Source organism: Brienomyrus brachyistius, chromosome 6 (genome assembly GCF_023856365.1).
Source record: "Brienomyrus brachyistius isolate T26 chromosome 6, BBRACH_0.4, whole genome shotgun sequence".
Lineage (NCBI taxonomy): Eukaryota > Metazoa > Chordata > Actinopteri > Osteoglossiformes > Mormyridae > Brienomyrus > Brienomyrus brachyistius.
In genome coordinates, this window is record NC_064538.1 from 16,536,161 (window position 1) to 16,554,675 (window position 18,515).

Below are 18,515 nucleotides of genomic sequence, written 5' to 3' on the forward strand. Positions count from 1 at the left end.
CATCGACGTCCATAGAAGAATTTAGCAGAGAGGCTCAGCGGGTTGCTGTGGCTGACACGCCCTCTCACATTGTGTCTGTCTTCTGCAGTGAGCACTTGTCCTGCGCCTTCACCTTCTTCCTGCACGGAGACAGCAACGTGTGCACCAGCGTGGAGATCAACCAGCACCAGCCGGTCTACCACCTCAGCGAGGAGCACCTGACGCTGGCTCAGCAGTCCAGCAGTCCCTTCCAAGGTGAGCCCCGTGGCGCCCTCTGTGGCTGCTCTAAGAGAAACGATGGACTGCCAAAGCCCACCGTGGGGTGACACGAGTCCCTCAAAGCCATCTGGCATTTGATTCTTCGTTACTGTCACTCAGGTTGGCGTGACAGATTACTTACTCCTTGCCCACCTGGTTATGCTGCAGTGTGGTCTGATCATGGTAGTCTGGGATGTCGTTTGCCGTAATCTTATGGGCCTACCTCGTCCCGCTGCAGTAATATGGAAGCTTTGCCAGTCCACATGAATGGAGGCTGGTACTCTCCATGGCACTCCTAAGAACCCTTGTCTGGTGCAGCTGAATGGTTCGTAGCGCTGAGCTCTTGCCGGTTGGCTTGCAACTACTTGACCAACTGACTGATATGCAGCAGTGTTGTTCATTTTATTTCATTTTATTTATTCTGAGCTAACTTGGGCCCCCATTACCAGTCCTGCTTAGAGGCCCGTGCCAGTGCCGTCTTGCTAATCTGGCTTAAGCTTGTCAGCATCTCTTGGAACGCAGTGAGCTTGTCTGCCATAACAGTATGGCATGGTAAAGGCAACCATTTGCCTCGAGGTACAGTAAACTAATTAAAGTATGACTGGCGAGCAGCAAGGTTTGGCAAATTGTTGGCACCACGCCACCTGGGGGATTCCTGGACACCCTGGAGACTTGGGGATTTAACTCGTTTCACCCATGGAGGAGCTGTTACCAAGTGATGGAGAGGTGATTCAGGCGGCCCGCTGACATGGCAACCCCCGGGGCGTTTAATGGTAGTCACTCGGCATCACGGGGTGTTGGAACCCTGTGCCGTTTCCTTGGCTCCTTGAAGCAGAGCCTCACGGTTGGATTCCTGGAAGTTCGGGCCTGTGGATCAATACGACGACTGGCAGTGAGGTGGCCCAGTAGGGGGGCCTCCCGGCAGCCTCTTGTCTCATTGTTTTGACTTTAGTTCCTAGGCGAAGCTTCGGCAGAAAGGTCAGCGGCGATGCCCGAGTCTCTCGGCGTCCTTTCGCCCACGGCGGCCCGGAGTGGCCCGATTTAAAGCGGCCTTTATGCGTGCTGAATGGGGCTCCTGATTGCGCCGTCCTGCCGTTCTCTGGGGCTCTAAAGGGCATTGGTCGCATGTGCCTGCCGCTCAAAGTGGGGGCCTGGGGGCTGCAGAGCTTGTGGGACAGCCTCACTATATGTGTGTGTGTGTATGTGTGCCTCCGCCTCCAGTGATCTTGAGTCCGTTTGGGCTGAATGGGACCCTGACCGGCCAGTCTTTCAAGCTGTCGGACCCCCCCACGCAGAAGCTGATCGAGGAGTGGAACCAGTTCTATCCCATTAGTTCCTGCTCCAAAGAGAGCTCAGAGGACAAGATGGAGGACATGGACTGGGAGGACGACTCTTTAGCTGCCGTGGAGGTCCTCGTCGGTAAGGCTCTCTGCAGGGAGCAGACTTTAGGGGGTGGAACGGCTTATTTTGCAGAAGTTTTGGAAGGAATATATGCGTTTGTTTCAGGTGGCGTCCGCATGGTGTATCCTGCCTGCCTGGTGCTGGTACCTCAGTCCGATATCCCTGCCATGGCCCCCATGGGGTCCTCCCACTGCACAGCTGTCTATTCGGGTGGCCACCAAGTGCCTGCTTCCCAGCGAGACCCTGCCATCTCGTCTGTCACCCTCACACCTCCCACCTCTCCTGAGGAGGCCCAGACAGGTGGGCACCTGCATCTATGAGGGCTCCTGTGGTTTTGTCTGGATGAGAGCCGTTTTACATTTACTGTGTCCCCTCCCCCACAGTGGACTCCCAGTTGGCGCCCAAGTGGGTGAAGTTCCCATCAGCATCAGACACCTTCAGCGCGGACAGCACGGGCCACCATGGTGGCAGAATCCCGCGGAAGCTAGCCGGTCAGGTGGTGGAGCGAGTCTGGCAAGAGTGCAACCTCAACCGAGCTCAGAACAAGTACGTGTGAGGGCGCGACTCTGGTCCCGCCTCCCCCACGCCAAAGCAGGATTAGCAGTCAGCCTGCAGTGGGCCCCTGACACTAACGTGGTGATTCACCTGCCAGGCGTGTTCACAGTTCAGTTAGCCCTAGAGACGAGGGTGCTGCCCGCCCTGGGTATTTTTAGCCCCCTCCCGCCTGGCCCCACCCCACCCCACCTTTATTTTAAGCCACTTGTCAGCGTTTTAATTGATGTATTTACGCCGTGCCGTTTTGAGTGTGGTGCCAACCTAATTCCGCACCTTCGGAAAAACAACACGGCCTGGTCGCTCCGGCCCAGGATAACGGGAGCCTCTGCTGGTCACCAGGAGGAAGTTCCCAGCAGCCAGCAGTGGTGGCAGCGGTGCCTGCGAGGAGGAGCCAGGGGACAAACTGGGGGCCTGGGATTTTGTGGAGCCGACGCAGAGATCCAACTGCAACTGCTCAAGGTGAGAGAGCCATGCTGTAGGCCAACTGGTTTTGGTGGGTTGCAGCGTTTGGGGTCACGGTCAATGATCTCTGGCTTCACGCACATGTCTGGTTCCATGCTCCAAGTCTCCGTTTGAATAGGCATCCTGTCACTAACAGAGAGTGTCCCGTTTTGCTGCACTCCCACCTAAAATAGAGAGCTGTCCTCTGGAGCCTTTAACCTCCCCCAAACCTAACGCAGTTGCCATCGTGGGTCCTGTTGTAGCATCTTTTGGAAGTGGGAGGGCTGTCGTGGGCTGGTCCATCACTCAGGCTTGTCAGACATGACTTGAGGCTGGGAAATGCTGCTAAAATGACAGCTTGAACTTTTCACTTGGGGGGGCGGGGGGTGGTGGTATGTACTGGGAATCCCCTTTCAAATTCTTGTCTCATTTTCGTCAGCTGGACAGAGGTTAGTGCTTGTATGCGTCTATGCTGCCTTCTGTTTCTTCCTGGACCTGTCAAGCAGCTGATCGCTTCATAACTCCCTGATGGGGGGAGTCACCCTGAGTTGTGAACACAGCCTGCATGACCACAAGAGGCGTCCCACCCCCCTGTCAGCCCAGCCCTAAGCAGACACTCCCAGTTTATCGTACCGAATACAATCGGCAGTCTTCACAAGGGACTGAAATCTGAGATGTGTTTGGATAGCCCCCCCCTCCCCCCCGTGTTTATAAAGTGCATGGCGGCTGTCAGCTCTGCCTGGGTGTGGTCATCCATGCCGTGTGCGTGACAGGCTGGCTCCAGGCAGGCTGTCCCTTCTCTGCTTTTGACCCCCCCCACAATAAACAATGTCATAAAGAAAAGAAGCAGGGAAAACTCACCTGTGAAACCAACCGCTGATGTGTAAAAGGAAAAAAAAAAAAGTTTGATGTGCCATTGGCTCAAATTAGCAATTAATCTGAACTGGGCTCTGTTCTGGCTGTGATTGACAAGCCATTAGTTTCATAACTGCTTAGATGGTTTGGTAAACCTGCCTCAGTCATGACGAAATGCTGGGTGCCATTTGTCACAGATGAGATTCATGCGTTTCCTTTTTAAATCTGCAGCTTGAGGCTTTCTGTGGTCATTTTTAAACTTGTCTTATTTCCTTTTTTATTAAATTTCTAACCTTTACCCACCACCCCCTCCAGGCACAAAACCCTCAAGCAGCGAGCTGGCAGTGTTTCGGGGCAGCCCCAGTCCGCTGGCCAGCCCTCCCAGTCGGCCCCTAAGCACAAAGCGGCGGAGAAGCCGGACAAGGGCGACAAACAGCAGAAACGACCGCAGACGCCATTCCACCACCGCAACTCTACATGCGAGGATGCGACACTGGAGCCCGATGCCGCCAGTCAACGGCTGGGCATGCGGGCACCAGATGCGGGCCGTTTCTCTGGCCTTCGGCACACCGACGTGGTTAGTGGCACCGCCACCAAGACGCCACAGCTGCACAATGGCCCGCCGGAGATGGTGGGCTCACCCCAGCCCCCCTCACTTAGCCCCCACCCCTGCGAGCGTGGTGACGAGTCTGGTGAGGCGGTGAAAAACCCCTCCACTCCCCACGGCCCCCACTTCTACCAGCCGGCTGCCGATCCCTGCCTTGCGGCCTCCAAGGGCCCGGAGGACAGTCGGCTGGAAGCCCTAGCCCCATCCTTCCACACGGCCTTCCCCGAAGCTCTGGAGCCCACCATGTACGTGGGGGCTGCCGTCAGCCTGCAGGACGACTCCGCGCACGTGCCCTGGCGCTGCTTCAACCTGCCACGTAGGAAAGACCTTGAGTTCCCTACGCCGCAGCTGCCTGTCGACAAGCTGCGGGATGATACCTTCGGGGGGCAGGATGCTGCCGTCTCGGTCACAGAGTGAGTTTGCTGCCTGCCGCTCCCGGAATGTTCTGTCCACCTTTGATGAACCGCCATGCCGACTCGAGAGCCTCACTCATGGCTCAGGGGCCGGCGCTGCATTAATTACCCAGCGTTTGACCCATTGGTGCAGTGTGGCCTCCTTTGTGACAGCCCGGGGACTGCTGGGATGAGGGGGGGAGCAGAGGGCAGCGGAGGGTGGTGAAATTCACACATGGAACTGAGAGGCCAGAAGGACCCGGGAATAGAAAACGGGAGCTTGTTCATCTTAGTAGGAATCCTGGTGGGATTATGTAATTCCAGGATACTCCCCATTTATTTTGGTACTGTGTAATCCTCCGGATGGAGCTCTGAATGGCCATTAATCTCTGGCCAGACTGTTCTTCCCCGTTGGACCAGATCAGAACCGGCCCGGCAGCCTGTGTCCCCGTCCTGGGTCGGTGCCTCTGCTCCGCACGCGTAAGGTGGGAATTTCACACGCGACGCTGCCCACACCGCTCTCTCGCTCAGCGGGGCTATTGCCCACAGCAGTCCATGTCCCTTTGTTTCCACTGACCTGTGAAGTCAGGCTTAGGTCAGCTATGGTGCCCTCTGTTTGGTAATCGTGCCCGCCACCTCCAGTGTCTCTATGGTGACACTTTGCCATTGGTCCATCAGTTGGTCGTGTCGGAATCGAGTTGCATGCTGTCGCCTTTTGGGGAAGTGTCGTGGAGTGGGAAATGACGACAGTAAAAAAAGAGGTATTAATGAAAGTCATTCATCCACAGAATGACGTGAACATCCATGTTCTCACTGCTATACTTTTATGGTCGCATGAGGAACATGGAGAGGTTCTTTCAGAGAATGATTTCAAAGGATGTGCATTCTTGTAGTGTGTTCCCTGCTTTAGTAGCACTACACCCTGACAGTATGCGTTCTGCTCTGGTAAACAGGGTTTGTGTGACAGACGCATTAGATGTGTGTGCTGAGTTACCTGAACCTGCGATGGTGGTGAGCTCCTGCCCAGTATAAGTATTTTCTGAAATCTGCGTGTGGTATTGATCCCTGGCCCCGAGGCGGCCCTTTCAGTGTGTTTGTGGGGGCTTCCCCCTGTCCAGCAACTGAAAAATCCTGTTTTTTTTAAGTCTGTTTTGAGTTTCACTGCTCCAGTCTGAAGTTGTACAATCTAGTTTGCATGGGTTTAGCCTCCAAAGATTTTGCCTGATTTGGTGTTTAACCTTTAAAATAAAAACAAGAGCCAAGAAGTAAAATTTTAAAGGGAATTACAGCTAGAAATCGGGTTACTTTTGCAATGAATGTCAGTGCAACTCTCAGCTGCTTCTATGCCATAATATTAGCTAACGGACCCCCTGGTCCTGTATGGTTTCTAATTGTATATTTCCCATGAGTCTTTGCCGCACAGATGGTGTTTAGACTGACAGAGCTGTACAGAACAGGAAATGATAGTTGATTCAGTTACTGTCACACTAATAGGAGGAAACTTTATTTGGAAATATCACGGAGCAGTCCAGTATGAGCTTTGTTGGAATTCCCCCTCAGCCCATGATGCAGTGGCTGTCTGTCATCTACGATGTCCCCCTCAGGTTAATGGCCACATCCAAGAAGTCGCTGAAGGTGTCCGAGGAGCTGGTGCAGACCTACCTGCAAAGGAAGAACCAGTACTTGTCGGCGGCAGTTGCCGATGGCGAGCACGAGCCTGAGGTGGACCCGTACGCTTTTGTGGACGGCGATGTGGAATTCATGTTCCCCGACAAGAAGGACAAGCAGGGCGGCGAAAGGGAGGCGGGGAGGAAACACAAGGTATGCCGTTGTCACCCCCTGCAGGGCACCCCTCGCAGGAAACCCACACTCACCACCCCATTGTTTGCTGTCCTGGAAGATGCCGGCGCTCTCTAGATACTTTCCTGCTATTCTCCTTTTCTCTGCGTTCTGTGAATTCTCTTTTGCCAGTCTTTCCCATACATTCTGGCATTTTTTGTTTTTGCCTTCCCACCTTCAGACAAGCAGCGGTTAGTCACAGCCTGATGGCCTCCTGCTCTCTGAAGGCCCCATCTGAGCTCTTGCCGTTTTTGTTGTTTGTGCTGATGGCTGATCCCTGGTCCTTAACCCACCTTTTTTGTCGGCCCAGTCCAGCCTGGTTCTGGAATGACGTTGCTGTTTCTACTGCGGCCCCTTTTTTAGGGGTATTCATATTTAGGCACAGCCCCCTCGTGGAGAGATGAAATGCTGTGAGCCCTTTCAGGCTGCCAGCTTTGAGCGTGGGCCAGCTTGGGTTGTACTGGGTTTCGACCTTTGCCCCGGCCTCAATTGACCAGCTGTATGTCTGGACTGCCGTCTCTGACCATGGAGAGCAAACCCTGATCCCCCAAGGGAATGAAGTTCCCATGCTTGATAAATTAAATGGACATGCTACTCCGAAGCACTTTTCCGGGATAGTTCCTCAGATATTAATGCTATATACCTTTTGCTAGTTCTGTTCCTTTCTAGCAGAAATTGTGCCTTAAGTGGTTTGAATATGCATAGACGCTTCTACCCCTGAGGGGTAGAGTGAGCACAGTGGTGCCCCCTACAGGTTGTCTCCTGACAGATCCTGCGGAGTCCCCTGCTGTACATTTAGCAATCTTCCTGCATGTATGTGCCAAGTTTATTTTTGACTAATGGAAGCAATACAGTGACTCTGCTCCTCTCTCCATCCCCTTGCAGGGTGATGATGGTGGTGCGGGTTCAGCAGATTGCGAGGACGCCATGTCGCTGTTCAGCCCATCTGGAAAGTCGGGTGAGGTCCCCCATGCAGAGATGCCAGCAAACAGTAACATAGTAATTCTGTAGGCCTGTTGCTCCCACCCCTTTACACACACACACACACACACACACACACACACACACACCCACCCACCTTTGGCGATGATAGTTATATCTAGCATTCCCAAAACAGTCCAGGGGCGGGACGCTCACTCTGGCCCATTTCTCCCGCAGATGCCCAGCGCGCAGCCGCCCACAACCGCACGGCCTCCACCAGCCTGATGAATGAGACAGACCTGGCAGTCTCCATCAACGACCTGGACAACCTCTTTAACTCTGACGAGGATGAGCTCGCGGTCAGTGGCACGAAAGGGTCACGCGGCAGGGATGGGCTGTAATGAATATCCAATTAGCCGGAAACGGCCTTGCCAGATGGGCTTGCTGTGTGCCCGTATGTGTGTGGAGGCTCTGATGTATACATATTGGTGCTGAGTGTTAAAATCATGCCATTTTCCTAGCGCACTAAGAGGAAGGTGTCTTAGGCCTTTCTTAGCTTGCCAGGCCCAAAAAATGATCAGATCATCATTTGTACAGGGTTCTGGTGGATTCTGGAGAGTGTTTCTGTCTGTTTTCGCAATGGCTGTTAAATGCTTAGGCCCTGCCTCTCCTCTCCACAGCCCGGCTCCAGGCGAGCTGTCAATGGGACAGATGAAAAGTTCGGCAACAAGGAAGCGAAGCCGGCAACGCTGGACCCCCTCTCCTGCATTAGTAAGACCGTCCAGCTCCCGGCTGAATACAAGCCATTGATTTGGCTCTTTTAAACCTGTCTAAATGCCCCAAACGCGCAGCCAAAGCAAATTAATGAGGTACAAAAATGCCATTTACTCCCCACTGACTTTGAAGGGCCTCTCTGCTATTTCCTATGCACGTTGAAGAGCTAGCCACCAGTTAATTGATTACTCATCAGATTTCTCCAAGGAGTGCCACCTGGTGGACGGGTTGGGTATTTTTGTCGCTCTTTTGAAATGGAGCTGGTTTTGGTGTCACAGGCATCGCTGCAGATAGTTGTCGGTTAACACCTGCACGCCATAACAGACACAGCCTGAGGGGAGGGTTTCACATGGTCTCCCGTGTTCACAGCCACATTTTATTACCTTTTCCCTGTCCAGCCTAGACTGAGATGTTGTGCTTCTGAAACCCGTCAAGAAATAAAAAAATAGAATTAAGCATCTATTAATAATAAAAAAAATCTTCCTCTGAATAACTTGTACAAGTTTCGCCTCTGTTCTGCTCTTTAGTGAAATACAGTATAGTTTAAGTACTGCAGTGTTTCCCCTAGGTTTACTGCTTTGGGGGGGGCAGAAGGACATCGACAGGATTCATGGTGTTCATGTGTTTCTTTTAATGACAGCAGTAAAAAAAAAAAATGCAGATATTTGGTTGCCGTGAGATTTTCCGAAACGCGCACTCTGTGGTGGAAGTGCGCTCACCTGTCTGTGCGTGATAGAGAGCAGAGGAGAATTGTAAACACGTGACCGTGTACAGACAAAAATGACAAGCTGTGTAAATAAGATAAAATAGCAAGGCTATTTAGTTTAATAAAAGGACAAGGTATAGACCTGTTCTATAGGAAAGGTAACCTTAAATGACTTCTGTTGTGATCTGGCGCTATATAGAAAATAACATTAACTTGACCTTTGAGGGGGGATGGGAGATACTGCTGGGGGGGCGAGGAAACACAAGGTATGCCTAATATAATGGTAGGGGAAACACTGTAGTGTTTTTCAGGGATCGTACCAGTTTTGATGTCCAGAGTATCAATAAGTTTGATTTCCATTTTTTTTTATTTATGTGGATTCTGATTAGGCCTGTTTCTGCTCCCTCCCCCCCCCGCAAATTCAGGCTCTGCTGACTTGCACCAGATGTTCCCCACCCCTCCTTCCCTGGAGCAGCATATCATGGGCTATTCCCCTATGAACACTGGTGGCAAGGAGTATGGCGGCATGGACGCCGGGACCAGCATGACCGTGCTCGATAGCGCCGCCTCACTGGGCGGCCAGTTCAAGATCGAGGTGGAGGAGAGCTTCTGCAGTCCCAAGCCATCTGAAATCAAGGTTCGCCAACCCTCCTGTCTGCCCTCTACACCCGGTATCCCTTGCCCCCAAATATCTGCACTACACTCTGCATAAGTCACACTTAACTTTAATAGGGTGTCCCTGAACAGTGTGTTTTTTTTTTAATTTTTTAAATCCTGCTCCTATTATTTGGCCCAACTGCAGCCTGCAAGCTGTCTGCTGGTTTTGGTTCAGTTGCTAAACATGTGATGCAGGCATTTCTAGCCTTGAGGAACAGGAAATGCACCTCCAAATATCTGCCTGCACATTCCCACTGATGTGCCCCCCCCCACCCCCCCCATCTGCAGGACTTCTCGTTCGTGTACAAGCCGGAACAGTGCCAGGCTTTCGTGGGCTGCTCCATGTTCGCGCCCCTCAAGACGCTGCCCAGTCAGTGCTTGCCGCCCATCAACCTGCCCGAGGAGTGTGTATACAGGCCCAGCTGGGCTCTGGGCAAGCTGGAGCTGCTGAACCCGGTGCCCGGCCTGACCTTCATCAACAAGGACAGGTAAGGTGCTACCCCACCCCATCTGAGTGTGTCCCCTGAGTGACTGTCTGTCAGCACTGAAAGCTGTTTGCTCGAGGTTGTAATATGAGCTTTACACCCCCACCCCCATGCTGAGCCCCCATTTCACACATTTGTCCTCATGGAAACCAGTATGGAAGCATCAGATGTGTGGTGGGGGTGGGGTCTACATGTGCGTACACTGACAAGCCTTACTCTTACTGAGCGTTTTCGCTGACCTGATCTCTTCCATTGTTTTGGAAGAGTAGCTCTCTGGGATTTACTTTGGGGCCCTTTCTCAGCTAATGCTCTATAAATGACAGAGATTTATACTCTCTAAATATGCCACTGCTCAGATCCGAACCCCTGTGGTGATTTAAATTTTATTTTATTATTATCTAATTTATTTATTTTTACTTTTTTTTTTTTTTTTTACAGTTTGTGTGTGGGGAAATGTGCGGGAATGTGGGTTCACACCTCCCTGTAAATCGAGCAGTGGAAGGAAAGCTGGTTGCTGCTAAACTGGGCAGTGAATTTTCAGCCTGTAAAGCAGCTTGGCTTAGAAAAGCAGCCTAAGCACCTTAATGACGGCGTGTTCAGGCCGTATGTGCCGGGCACAAGTCAGCTCTAATTTTAAGGCATGTAACTGCACAGCATTTCGGGGGCCGTGTGTCCACAGCAGCTGGCCGTCTGGAAATAGCACCTCTGCGGGAGGTGGGGTGGGGCAAGAGACCTCGCATATTTGCATATTCAGTGCCTGAGCAGGCGTGCTGGCTGCAGTTTTATGTTCAGCTTGTTTTAGTAGTTTGTATGCTGATTTTGTCGTGTGCTCACTAGGGGCAGCAGAGCTCTCCATGCGACGTATCTTGTGCACTTCTGTAACAAACAACCTGTCTCCCCCGCAGTAACATCCCAAGCGTGGGCAGTGCCCTGGACCAGGACTACAGCCAGACATACACGCCCCAGACCCAAACCCCCTTTCTCTCAAACAGTGCCCCTCCAAGCAACAGCGGCCCAGGAATCTTACCCTCCCCAGCCACTCCCCGCTTCTCGGCACCAACTCCGCGCACGCCCCGCACTCCACGCACGCCCCGTGGGCCCTCCAGTGTGCAGGGCTCGCTGAAGTACGAGGAGCTGTACTCACCCGCGTCCACGCCCTCAACCTGCCGGCCGCTCAACTCTGTGGAGCCAGCGACAGTGCCGTCAGTGCCAGAGGCGCATAGCCTGTACGTCACGCTCATCCTGTCTGAGTCCGTCATGAACCTCTTCAAGGACTGCAACTTTGACAGCTGCTGCATCTGCGTGTGCAACATGAACATCAAGGGTGCTGACGTGGGTGTCTACATCAGCGACCCCAACTGCGAGGCACAATACACCTGCACGTGTGGCTTCAGCGCCGTTGTCAACCGGCGCTACGGCAACGGCTCCGGCCTCTTCCTGGAGGATGAGCTGGATATCATCGGGCGTGGCACGGATGCGGGCCGTGAGGCTGAGCGGCGCTTTGAGGCCCTGCGTGCTGCCTCCCTTGAGCGGCCTGGTGTGCTGAGGGACCGCGTCCCCGACGAGGTCATCCTGCTGCTCCAGGATCAATGTACTAACCCATTCTCACCTATGCTGGGCTTGGAAGCAGATGGCGCGGCCAGCAGCCCCACTTCTGTGCGCGTGGAGGAGCGGGATTACCACGGCGACTGTTACTTGGCGCTGGAGCACGGCCGGCAGTTCATGGACAACATGTCTGGTGGCAAGGTGGACGAGGTGCTGGTGAAGAGTACTTGTCTCCATCACTGGGCCAAGCACAATGGTGAGCCCCACGCTCAGAGCACCCTCCCCTCGCCGCCTCCCCTGGCTGTACTGATTTGCTGTCTCCCTCATCCCCCCCAGCTGTGGACGTCAGCATGCTTTGCTCCCAGGACGTGTTGCGGGTGCTGATGTCCCTGCAGCCTGTGCTGCAGGACGCCATCCAGAAGAAGCGGACTGTGCGCTCCTGGGGCGTGCAGGGCCCCCTCACATGGCAGCAGTTCCACAAGATGGCAGGCCGAGGCTCGTACGGTAAGCGCCTGCTAACGGAACAGCCAGCTGCCCATAGCCTAAAAGGGACGCCAGATGCTGAGTGTCTCCTCCCCTTAGGCACAGACGAGTCCCCTGAGCCATTGCCCATACCCACCTTCCTGGTGGGCTACGAGTACGACTTTGTGGTCCTGTCACCCTTCGGCCTGCCCTACTGGGAGAAGCTGCTGTTGGACCCTTTCGGCTCCCAGAGAGACGTGGGCTACCTGGTGGTGTGTCCCGAGAATGATGCACTGCTCAATGGCGCCAAGAGCTTCTTCAGAGACCTGACTGCAGTCTACGAGGTGAGGTGCCACCATGGCTGCAGCTTTCTGTGTAGGAATCGGTCACTCCTTCGGCCATATCGTCTGTTGACTCGTCATCCTGCTAGTGATCGCTGTCTGATTTGATGGGTAACTACAGCCCTGTCTGTTTTGTACTTCTCCAGTCTTGCCGGCTTGGCCAGCACCGACCCATCTCCAGAGTGTACGCGGACGGCATCGTGCGTGTGGGTGGCTCTGCCTCTCGGAAGCTCGCCGAGCGGCCCGTGAGCGACTGGTTCGTCAAGGCGGGCAGCGACGGTGACGCCTTTGGCAGGCTCAAACTCTATGCCCAAGTGTGCCGTCACGAGCTCGGTATGTCCGAGCAGCCGCCGGCTGGCCGTGAGCCATGGGATTTATATGGGTCTGTTGCTGTCAGTCTCATCTGCCTCCATTTCTTACTTCTCAGTCTCCTTCGACATGGTTCTCATTTCACAAGTGATGGGAGTGCTGCAAGTTTAAAGGGTGACTCTTTACCCATCATGTGTGAATGTACACATAAACTCCATTTATGAGTTTCATGGCTGCTGATGGTTTGGGGTGGGAGGGGTCTTGGTCTTAAATGTAGTGGCTGGGAGCTGGGCCATGGATGGGGGGTGATTTTTTATCTATATGGCTGAAGCCGCGTTGATATCTCTGCCTGATCGGAAGTTTCAATGCGCAAACCTGCAGGCGTTTCCTCTCGCTCATGGGCTTCTTCTTGTTCCTGCAGCGCCCTACCTCTCCACCCAGTCTCTGGACAGCTCCTTGCTCACCCAGCCAAACCCCGCACCCACCCCTATGCAGCCTGCACAGCCCCCAAACTCCTCCTCCTCCTCAGCTGGGTCGCAGGCCGCCTGCGCCCCTGGCGCCTCCCTGCTCTCTGGAGGCAGCCTGAGCAGTAGCAGTAATCCCGCAGTGACCGGGGCTCCGGGCCCCCAGGGGGCAGGTGGTGCCATGCAGTCTGCCAAGCCGGGCTCCTTCCCACCCTTTGGTGGTATGGCTGCGCAGGGCAGTGGCTCGCAGGGTGTGCAGCTGGGGCAGCCAGCCACTGCTCAGGGTGCTGGAGTCACTGGGGACGCAGCGGCTGGCAGCAACAATGCACAGGGACCTACGGAACCAGCAGAAAGGTAGGCAGCGTGAGCCCAAGGGTCATTGCCCCCATTTGACTGTGACGCCGCACTGCTCCAAAGCCCCCCCTCCCCCCCGGTGACCCCCTGCTTGCACACCCCTCTCTCGCAGCACCATGGAGCGCGAGAAGGTTGGCGTTCCCACAGACGGCGAGTCGCATGCCGTCACCTACCCGCCGGCCATCATGATTTACATCGTGGACCCGTTCAGCTACGAGGAGCTGGAGGGGGCAGCGCACTCAAGCGTCTGGACCCTGGGCCTGCTGCGCTGCTATCTGGAGCTGCTGCAGTTCCTGCCTCCACATGTCAGGAATGCCGTGTTTGTGCAGGTAGGAGGGGTGTGTTCCTGTACCCTGGTTTCTTGTTTAGGGTTGGGGCATCCCTGTGGTGTGCATGTCTGACGGTTTGCCTGTTTGTGCCAGATCATCCCCTGCCAGTACCTGCTGCAGCCCGTCCGCAGCGAGGAGCGCCACGTCTACGTGCAGCACCTCAAGTCCCTGGCCTTCTCGGTGTTCTCCCAGTGCCGGCGCCCCCTACCTACCTCCACCAACGTCAAGACGCTGACGGGTTTCGGACCGGGCCTTGCCCTGGACACTGCCCTCCAGAGCCCAGAGGTAAGGGCCCCTTGTGGCTTTTTGAGCACTCTATCGTCAGAGCCCTGCCTGTGGGTCTTGACCCCTCCCCTCCTGTTGTCATCGTCAGCGACCCGAGTGCCTGCGGCTGTATACACCGCCCTTCATCCTAGCACCGGTGAAGGACAAGCAGACGGAGCTGGGCGAGACATTCGGCGAGGCATCACAGAAGTACAATGTACTCTTTGTGGGCTACTGCCTGTCCCACGACCAGCGATGGCTGCTGGCCACTGCTACCGACCTCTATGGCGAGCTCCTGGAGACCTGCGTCATCAGCATCGATGTGCCTAACAGGTGCGCCGCATGCCGGCTGCTATGGGGCCCTGAGGTGCTCTTCCCGAGTACCATTATCGCTATGCGCGGTTTTTCAAAACCGTGTTTACCTTATTGAAGGGGTCAATAGCTCCTCGATGGTGCTCTTTTTCGGTCTAATTAGTGCCTCATTTATACCTATCAGCACTGGGCTTAGTTGACTTAGTCCAAATTATTTTATACCTGGGGTAGCATCCCCTTGTGGCGCTCTGGGACCAGTCTATTTCCTTCTATTTCCTACCCTTCTGTTTGCGTGTAATAACCACCACCATTTCCCCACCCAGGGCACGTCGGAAAAAGGGCTCGGCCCGGCGGCTAGGCCTTCAGAAGCTATGGGACTGGTGTCTGGGCCTGGTGCAGATGACCTCACTGCCATGGAGGGTGGTGATTGGTCGCCTTGGCAGGATAGGACATGGGGAGCTCAGAGGTGCGGCTTTAAAGCCAAGGCTTTAAACTGACAGTGTTTTTAAAGCCTGTTGGCGACCCAGAACCCGGCCCGGCCCTCACATTTCTGAGAGAATTCTGTAGTGTTGTAGCCTGTGCACAAGTAGGACAGTGGAGGAGTTGGCGGCACCTTATGATGTTGTTCCCTCCTTGACCCCCCCCCCCCCCAGACTGGAGCATCCTGCTCAGCAGACGCAACCTACAGTCCCTCAGCCGCCGCCTGAAGGAGATGTGCAGGATGTGCGGCATCTCTGCTGCGGACACTCCCAGCATCCTCAGCGCCTGCCTGGTTGCCATGGAGCCCCAGGGCTCCTTCGTCATCATGCCAGGTAGCGGGAGTCACTGATGGAGTGAACAATTGTGTTCCTGAGCGTCAAACCCTAAGCTGACATCGTGACCAGCGGTGGGGTGCTCTGATTCAGCTAGAACGTGGCTGTGATCTCTCTTCCATGGCTGCATAGCATTTTATCACTAAATCGTCAGCCTCATCTAATCTGAAAGCAGTTGACTGTTAGCCTTACACGGTGACTGTTTGTCTGGTGAAGTGGTCGCATTTAATATGCATCTCCCGGCCTTCGCAGACTCCGTGTCCACGGGATCCGTCTTCGGCCGCAGCACAACGTTGAACATGCAGACATCCCAGCTGAACACGCCGCAGGACACGTCCTGCACGCACATCCTGGTGTTCCCCACCTCCGCCTTTGTGCAGGTCGCCAGCTCCAGCTACACTACGGAGAACCTTGACATCGCCTTCAACCCCATCAATGGTGGGTTGGTACTTTAAACCTAAACATCGCTGTGGACCGAACTAGCCAAGGTGCTTCACTGACCCCCGTCCCAATATCTCTCGCCTCCTCCAGACGGGCCGGATGCAATCGGTATCTTTGAGCTGCTGGAGACGGAGAACGACCTGGTGGACCCAGACATCATCAACATCTTGCCCGCCTCGCCCACAACTTCGCCTGTGCACTCGCCAGGCTCACACTACCACCACGGCGGGGATGGCAGCAAGGTGAGTTGGCAGGCATGCTCTCTGTGCTGCTCTCCTCATGGTAGCTTAATGGTTAATGCCCCTTCCCCTGTCTTGCCCCCGCTCAGGGACAGAGCACCGACCGGATGGAGTCACACGACGAAGCCCCCAACATCCTCCAGCAGCCTCTGGCCCTAGGCTACTTTGTGTCGACCGCTAAGGCCGGACCGCTGCCCGACTGGTTTTGGTCAGCCTGTCCGCAAGCACAGAACCAGTGCCCCCTGTTCCTCAAGGTGAGCGGCTCCTCTGTGTTGCTGCAGGAAAGGCTGCTCACTTCGCTGGCCATTACGTTTCCAGACATGGGCATCCCCAGCAAATAGGAAAACAAGCAAATGTGATGCGTATAGGACAGGAATTGCCTATCTGTTGCATCTCCATCGGATCTTATGGCCGCCTCTTATTACTGTGCTTCCCAATCGCAAATAATTGATTTGTTCTCCTGTAGGACCGTTTTGAGTAATTGACCAAATGAGTAAATCGTTCTAATCCTCCAGCTTGTGGAGACGGAACCCAAGGGCTTGGATCTGCCAGTCAGGCCAGATGTGTGGTTTAGCGAATGACTCATTCCTCGCTGTTCTCCCCCTCCCGTCCAGTAAAATGACATGTGGGGGGATAAGTGCCCTGACCCTTCTCATTGTGGTGTGTACTGGTGTTCAAATGTGCGGCTTCCTCCCATTCATTCTTGCCTCTCGTCACCGCAGGCCTCCTTGCACCTCCACGTGTCTTCAGTGCAATCAGACGAGCTGCTGCATGGCAAACACTCCCACCCCCTCGACTCCAACCAGACCTCAGATGTACTCAGGTATCCTTCTTTTCGTACGACTTCTCGTGATTATGGAACTAACCTGTTAAAACGCAGTTATGTTACCCCGACAGTTAAATAGTAAACACCCTTTTGATTGGATTGAATGACTGAGCCACAGTGTTCTGTATTGTATTCAGTTGTGGAAGTTTTCCTAACACCTATTCCCCCCCCCCCCCCCCCCACGCTTTGCAGATTTGTTCTGGAGCAGTACAACGCCCTCTCCTGGCTGACGTGTGACCCAGCAATGCAGGACAGGCGGTCCTGCCTGCCCATTCACTTTGTGGTGCTGAATCAGATGTACAACTTCATAATGAACATGCTGTAGTGGACGGAGCAGGGCAGCCAGGAGAAGAGGAGCAGCAGCAAGAGGAAGAGGACGCCAGTGGCACTCGAACGGGATTTACCTGTCACATGACTACAGTGCTGGACTTTATAGGAGTTTGGAGGTTTCTCAATGCACCGAATGTTCCAGAAAGCCAGTACCATGGAGGCAGTGCAGGCCCCGTCACTGGCCTCACAGCGGCTCCCCCCCAGGGATTCGGCGGCCTGTGGGAGGCAGGGCCAGTGACGGGAGGGCGAGCCCCCACCCCAGCCATGGTATTCGCCGCAGAAACACTGAAATTGGCCAGTCTGCGTCACGTGTCTGTATAATACGGATGATGAGGGACTTTCAGTCATGAAACCAACTAATCAGACTCGCGCCAAGATCTCAAATTCCTATCATTGGATGAAATTGTATCCCGTTGAAATGCCTGCATCTATCTTATTTATTGTAAGTTTTTAAATGTATAATTTCTTAACCTTTTATATATTCAAAAATCTAGAAGGTTTATATTGCCTTCCTGCTTTAAAGCAATTGGTCTAAAATATATGTAATCGTCTTAAAAAAAACCCACAAAAACTAGAAAAATAAAGTTGCAGTAGGTTGCTTTTAGAGTATTATTTTTTGTAAGGGGGACAGATTTGTATCGTCACGATGTACAGATGAAGTAGGTTGGGGGTTTATGTCCATGCCTTGTGTGTGGGGGGGCTTACAGCTAAGCTGTAGTGCAGAGTACTTGTACAGCAATGAAGTTCACTGTGTTCTAATAACAGGTACATTGTCTTATATAGTATTTTATACCACACATTTAGACACAAAAACCAAACGGCAATATATATATAAAATCTATATAAATGCTGCCCTACTGCGTTGTGGTGCAGCCTCTGTTTTAGGAATAAAATGCGTCAACTCAATTCTTCTGTGGTTGTGTTTTTTGGGGGGAGGGATTGATGTGTGAAATCTGGCCATGGACACCAGGGAAGCCTCGTCGTTCGAGAAATGAAATCTAACCCGCATACGTCTTGGTGTAGCCGACCCTCAGGTTCCCCACCCCTACAGCCTGGTTGCTGGGTGTCAGGATGTGTGCCTACTGCTCTGGACAAGCCCCCCCCCCAGCCTGAACCCTTCTTTAACCCATTGACCCTAATCTAGTATGGCCTTCCTGCAGAGGTGTGAGGAAACCCCCCATTTTCTGATACCTAGTCATAGTGACATTTCAAGCGAGTTGCATTGCTTTGTCAAAGTAAATGTGTGGTGTAAATTACCGTCTATGGCGATATGCAGTTTTTTTGTATACAGAGGAAGATGAATGGCTTTTGTTGTTGATCTTTCCCTGTTGGAATAAAACCTGTATACAGAGTTCAAAGAACCTCCGCCCCCCCAGGATTCTAAAATCAGTAGTTTTCTCTGAAGTGATTGAATCCATATGTCGATACTTTTCACATGAAGGTCAATAAGCTGGCCGCTGTGATTTGTGTAAATATATACATATATAAATATGAAATGTTTATTTGATTCTACTGTATAGAAAGTTGTGCAAAGTGGCAACTTTTTTTTTGTTCCGTTTTTGGATTTTGTAGCTGTTTCTCCAGAATGTGCACATTTAGATACAGACTTACAAGATG

General features: G+C 53.4%; 1 protein-coding gene across 1 annotated transcript in view; it reads left to right on the forward strand.

Annotated features, from left to right (window-relative positions):
- med13a (mediator complex subunit 13a) overlaps positions 1 to 17,804 on the forward strand; it is a 42,095-nt gene extending 24,291 nt beyond the window's left edge. Inside the window, 27 exon segments of the mRNA XM_049016556.1 lie at positions 89 to 234; positions 1,459 to 1,656; positions 1,744 to 1,938; positions 2,022 to 2,184; positions 2,533 to 2,652; positions 3,805 to 4,509; positions 6,093 to 6,309; positions 7,213 to 7,285; positions 7,486 to 7,607; positions 7,929 to 8,019; positions 9,154 to 9,365; positions 9,674 to 9,873; positions 10,776 to 11,671; positions 11,752 to 11,919; positions 11,998 to 12,221; positions 12,365 to 12,551; positions 12,949 to 13,345; positions 13,458 to 13,674; positions 13,768 to 13,959; positions 14,048 to 14,271; positions 14,574 to 14,716; positions 14,904 to 15,062; positions 15,315 to 15,500; positions 15,594 to 15,745; positions 15,832 to 15,996; positions 16,465 to 16,565; positions 16,761 to 17,804. Coding sequence (XP_048872513.1) covers positions 89 to 234; positions 1,459 to 1,656; positions 1,744 to 1,938; positions 2,022 to 2,184; positions 2,533 to 2,652; positions 3,805 to 4,509; positions 6,093 to 6,309; positions 7,213 to 7,285; positions 7,486 to 7,607; positions 7,929 to 8,019; positions 9,154 to 9,365; positions 9,674 to 9,873; positions 10,776 to 11,671; positions 11,752 to 11,919; positions 11,998 to 12,221; positions 12,365 to 12,551; positions 12,949 to 13,345; positions 13,458 to 13,674; positions 13,768 to 13,959; positions 14,048 to 14,271; positions 14,574 to 14,716; positions 14,904 to 15,062; positions 15,315 to 15,500; positions 15,594 to 15,745; positions 15,832 to 15,996; positions 16,465 to 16,565; positions 16,761 to 16,893 — 5,986 coding nt within the window. The 3' untranslated portion in view covers positions 16,894 to 17,804.
- Positions 17,805 to 18,515: the final 711 nt, after the last annotated feature.